The sequence below is a fragment of the Manduca sexta genome, chromosome 22 (assembly GCF_014839805.1).
Source record: "Manduca sexta isolate Smith_Timp_Sample1 chromosome 22, JHU_Msex_v1.0, whole genome shotgun sequence".
NCBI classification, from domain to species: Eukaryota; Metazoa; Arthropoda; class Insecta; order Lepidoptera; family Sphingidae; genus Manduca; species Manduca sexta.
In genome coordinates, this window is record NC_051136.1 from 15,682,765 (window position 1) to 15,688,444 (window position 5,680).

A 5,680-nucleotide genomic window follows, 5' to 3' on the forward strand; every position below is an offset into this window, starting at 1 on the left:
AATTTAATTTTAGAACATGCATCCCGGTAATATAAGAAAAAAAAACACCAAAAAGTTTTTTATTAACAAAATACGAAAGTACAAGTTCCAGCCAAGCCATTGCTGACACTTTACTAATGATAGTTGGTTTTTTAACAAATGAAAACAACATGTACTTTAGTAATTTGTAATTTTCATGAAACTTTTGTTAGTAGTGACAATTGAGTAATTAGCTCCAGCAGTTTTATAGTGAACTCTTTAATACTCTATAGTATTGTTAAATGTAAAATAACTAATATTAAATTATTTATAAAACATAGGTGTAAGTAAGTAAGAGTATTTAGATCTGCCTGTGTTCCAACCTACACATGCATGCATCAAGAACTCCAATGCAAAATGAACTGGTATACAATTTAAAGGGAGTTCCAGCTTTTATAATTCTAAAATGCACATGTATTCAATAAAATAAGCAAGTGTGAGTTACGAATGAAAATGAAAGAAAACAGACTTGTTAAATGCCTATCGAAAATGTTTCATAACTACCTAATGGTATTTGCTTTAGTTAAATAATCCTTAGCATGTCTGTACAAGTTTTAAAAATCGCAAGTTATCGGTAAATCATTTAGAATTTGCATATATTTGCGGAATTAACACATCACTGAAAATTGTTCTTGAACTGTTAGATGATTATTTCGCGTCAGATGTTTTTTTTTAATTTGATGCATATTTGCTTTCGTGTAAGTAGGTCATAACCAAAACGCATAGTCCTTGAATACCCTCTACTTGCCACTTGTCTTGGGGAACAAGAAGAGTGGATGCCGAGCAAGAAACAAGTTTCGATTTATCAAGAACAAGTGTTCCAAGTTCCGTATGTGCTCTTGAACTTGTGTGCACGTTAAATAACCAGCTGAAGGTGTATGTAAACAAGAAACGAGTAAAAATCCAAGAGCGACATGTTTATTTTTGGCATTATCTAGTGGCTGGTGGCTAATTACAAGCCAAGATTAGGTGTTTAGCGAGCGCGAGCGGCTCGTCGTGTCACGAGCACGACTCACGTCTCACACGTCTGCCTACCGATCTCACTGCCCAGCGACCACGCTGACGAACACTTGCACCAGATGTAATCTGCGCAACGTCTTCGCGTCGCTGTAGTAACAAATTCGTAACATTACGACATCGCCGCCGCGCCGATCTTAATAACGCTCACTGAACTAAGCCGTCCAGCCGCCAGCGTAATAGTCTGACTCCGAGGGCGTTCAACCGCGCCGATGGCCCGATTCAGCCTAGCAACACCGAAGTTTTTCACGATGGCCATGACATCTAAATCAGCCTCCGGTCACTAGAGCATTGACTCTTTAGACTACCGCGATCGCAAACAAACAACTGCGAGCGAGTGTTTCCTCTAAAGTGTAACATAAACTCAAGTCCGCTCAGCGCTCACCTGTCAGAAGATTCGGAGCTGTCGTATCTGTCGAAGCATCTCTTCTTCCTGTCGTCGCTCTCCGGAACGTTCGCATCGGTCTGTTTTCGTGTATCCGCGGCGAGCGGCCCGCGTTCGGCAGCCACGCCGCGCGTATCACTTTTCTCACACGAATCACTCGTTTCCTGGTCCTTGTACAAAGATAACTTTACACTGTCGCCGTTAAATGTATCGTCACTGCACTTTTTTGTGTCACGATGTCCTTTATCGGGCGCGGAAAAAGTTAAATCGTTCATTTGAGTCGGGCCGGCGCGGTCCTCGGGCGACCCATCCGCCATCTTTGAGCGCACGAGTGTTTTGTCGTGAGTTTCTATGCAGCGCCGCTGGCGGGCACGGCGCTATGGTCGCGCGTATTGTGCGCGGGGCGAGTGCGGGGCGCGCGGGCAGGCGGCGGCTACGTGACGTCACGGCGGCTGCGCGGCGACGGCGGGGGCAGAGCGCGGTGACGTAAGGACTCCGCCCCGTGCATGTGCAGGGGCGCTGTCATTGGCCGCGGGTTACGCAACGCGCGCGCCTATTCAAATACCGGCGCGGAAGGGAGCGTAGGACTCGCGGCGATAGGGACGGGCGACGGGCACGGGCCCATCCCGGCCCTAACGTAACAAATAATGCAGCGTAATGAGTGCGCTACACGCACACGCACGCGTACGCACGCACACACCACCACAACACGCGGCACGCACGCACACTCACTAACATACACGCACGCACGCACAGTAACAAGTGCAACGAAATTAATGACACGTTACACCCCTACATGTTTTCACTCCAACTAACACATAAGCAATCAAAACTTATGAAGAGTCGTTATCTGGAACTTGTGTTAACCTAAATCAAAGTTACTATCACAGGATTGAAGTTTAGTAGAAAACTTTGAACTTTATAAGAAAAATATCAAAATATAAAATGAATACTTAGGTAACTTTAATTTATCTTTGAGACGTAATTGAAAAGCATTAGTAAAACGTAAGTACTGTAGTAATGCATTACTTACTGATTGCATTTTACTTTTATACAAATTTAAAACATTAACTTTTGAAGTCTAAATAGTTTTTTAATTCCCACTAACATCGGTGCATAAGCTTCTTTTAAGTATAGATAGAAAATAAATATAGATCAGATCGAAACGGGAAAAAAATGTGTTGAACAGCTGATCCCATAAGCGTTTCTAATTTATTCCTTCTCGCAATCCGGCACTGATATGTAACTATTATTACCTAAAGGTATATAAATTGGAGAACAAAGCGTGGAGTAGCCTAGATTAGTGATATGCTCTAAGTGTCGACACTAAAACAGGGTAAAAGTTTAAACACCCTCGTTCTTGCGTTTCTTCAGTGGAGTAATTTGGCCTAGACGGCGCCCATATAATATTTTTTTAAGGGTTATTTAGGGTTATAGCATCTATACAAAAAGATTCCACGGTAGGCTGACCTTACACATTGAGGCTCCCATGTTCGGTGGCCACTGGGCTTCATTTGTGCGGGAGTCGGTTACCAATATAATGTTATCTTTATCCCTGAAAAAATTACATATTTAATAATTCTTGTAAAAGTTAAAGACCCCTTTCAAATATTTAGGTATTATTAACAAGAATGCATGATTGTTGGGCGTAATGTCTTTTTATGCCTAATATCAAATGTTCAGGACTCAGGACTGTAGAATTATATGTTATGTACAGAAAAAAAATTCTTATGAACGTTTATTCGGGAAAACTTTACGTGAAAATAAGGTCACGAACTTACGTAGATATATAAAAAGATTTGTTAATTGCAATCTAGTATAACTTTTGAAAGTCAATTGCCAAAAACAGTAATAAATAAACATATTATAAATATAGCGTTATGTGTGCACAATGTTAATTAATCGCAACATAACACTTTAGACCAACAGAGGACATGAATATAAATTTAGAAAGCTAAGTAGACGTTTTTGAAGTTCGTTGGATTTGTCACGCAGGAATACGTCCTGGGTAATTAGAGCGGTTGTAAACAGATAGATTATGAATTCTAATGTCCCCTTCTGAATAGATACTTTTAGTTAATAGATATTGTGTCTGATAAGTAAGACATTAGTATCAGAGACAAGTCTCTGATACGTACAATCGTAAATGCAAGCATTAGGCACATAAAAACGTCCTCAATATTCAAAGTTCTTTGGAGCTTCAAATCATTTTGAATTTGATGTAACCGATGACAGGTATAAGTAAGCCAATAAAGAGAAACAGAACACATGATTTAGACGTTTCATTCGTAATTATCAAAATTACAAAATTTATTTAACTTGAGTAAAAGGAGTTTAGGTATTATTTCTAACGAGACTTGTTGAATTTTCCGATCCAATTAGTTGACTTCTATTATCTTTGGAAAGAAAGAATAATTAAAATACGTGTTAACGCTTTTTTGTGAACGTATCTGGATTATAAAGGAATGACGAGTTTAAGAGATCAGCAATAGTTTACTAATTTTAAAAATATGTTAATATTATTCTAATGTGCCCAGTACAGCATACGCTTGCCCCATGAGTGACTGAAGGGTTTTGAAAAAGTTTGATGAACCCTAGGTGTCTACTTCTACACTCCAAAAAGAAAGCAATGCAACAAACTTTTGCAAGTATGTTGCAGAAACATTTTGGCTTGATCAATCTGGCATCTGCATTAGTGATTAATCCCAGGTAAATCGTTAGAAAAACTACACAGTGATGCCCTCCAGTCCTAGAATCCCGGTTGTTTCAACACGAAAATATATAAGTTCTTAATTGAAAGCTCTAGAATGTACATGTAGCCATGATGCACTTGTGGCAACAAGGTATTTTAACAATAAATATTGGTAAATGGTAATGGTGCATTGCTATTCAGGGGCCGTAGCCTAGACGCCCATCTACAATCGTAAACGCTAATAGAAAACAAAAAAATGTATGGGAATGGCATTCATGCGATAGCCTTATCGATCGGATATGTCATTCACATTTTTTTTTATTAGCATTAACGAGTATAGAAAGGCTTCTTGGTTACGGCTCCAGCTGTCCAAAGGATAATAAAAAGTATGAAAGAGACGAAGCAATCATGCGGCTAGCTTTAGTTATCTTATTCTAGGATGCTGATTGGTCCTCGTCACAGGCTTTGCGGGAGTTTCTGCACATGCGCTTTTATAATTTCAATGAAGGCACAATAATTATATTGTATGGGCTGGCCAGCCACTGTCTCTTTCTATAGAGGTCCCTTTCGTGTCTATTGTGTTGAAGTTCATAATATTATTATAGGAAAATACTATTATTTTAGTAAATATTATTTCGGGTACCTATTGTTAATTGCCCGTGTACATTAAATATACTATAAAATAAGATTTCCTACACAGGTTACCTATTGTAATCAAATATCTACAATAAAACCTATGAAATTATTTTAAATTACCTAATTCGTATAAAAAAAAAATATTTTATACCAAAAATTTATAGCAAGTGTATTTAATTGTATTGAATATGCACCTAACGCCCTCTAGTATAATGATTTAAAACATTACGAATGTTTGTACGTTTTCACATTTAAATTTTTTAGTATGCTGCCATCTTTTATCATGATATTAACTTAGTAAATTCACTTGTGTCATTCAAGTTATAAGATAGTATGTGTAGATGGCGCTGTAAAAGTTCATATATAGGTTTACGTTCTTTTCAAACTGTAGTAGATAATATTATTATGTTAGTTAATGATTTCTCATGTTAGATATTGAAATAAAACTATTATACGGTTTTTATATTATAATTTCTCCCGACGTTTCGAAGACTGCAGCTTTCATGGTCAAGGGGGTTGAGGGGGATCTGAGGTGTTGGTCGTTCGAAGTCAGTTACAATATTTACTACTTTTTTAAATTATACAAAATACAACTTAAATTAGACTCTTTGTATATCTCTATGTATATCACAAAACACATTTTGATATAATTTTGGTGATGTGATATCGCTGCAACTATGAGTAAGGTCCATTGGCGTAGCTACAGAATACAGATATTCTCTTGAACACAGCTGGCGGGAGAAAAAAATTCCGAATACAACGAAATGTTCCCGCAACGCGAAGCTCCTGTAAGCGCGAGGCTTTTTTTTAGGGTGGAGCCCCCCCCCCCACTCTGATTATGCTTAGAGAAAGGACTTGGAATACATTTAGTCAAATCTATAAATCTTAACCAGCTGATAATATAATAAAATGTTGAAAAAATAAAACTTCCA

At 38.1% G+C, this 5,680-nt stretch overlaps 1 protein-coding gene across 2 annotated transcripts in view; it reads right to left on the reverse strand.

Moving 5' to 3' along the window:
• The window catches only part of LOC115449694 (zinc finger protein jing homolog), a 253,070-nt gene extending 251,308 nt beyond the window's left edge, over nt 1-1,762 (reverse strand). For both annotated transcript variants that reach the window (XM_037441612.1, XM_037441613.1), the window contains exon 1: nt 1,421-1,762. In XM_037441612.1, coding sequence (XP_037297509.1) covers nt 1,421-1,737 — 317 coding nt within the window. In that variant the 5' untranslated portion in view covers nt 1,738-1,762. The remainder of the gene's footprint in view (nt 1-1,420) is intronic.
• Nucleotides 1,763-5,680: the final 3,918 nt, after the last annotated feature.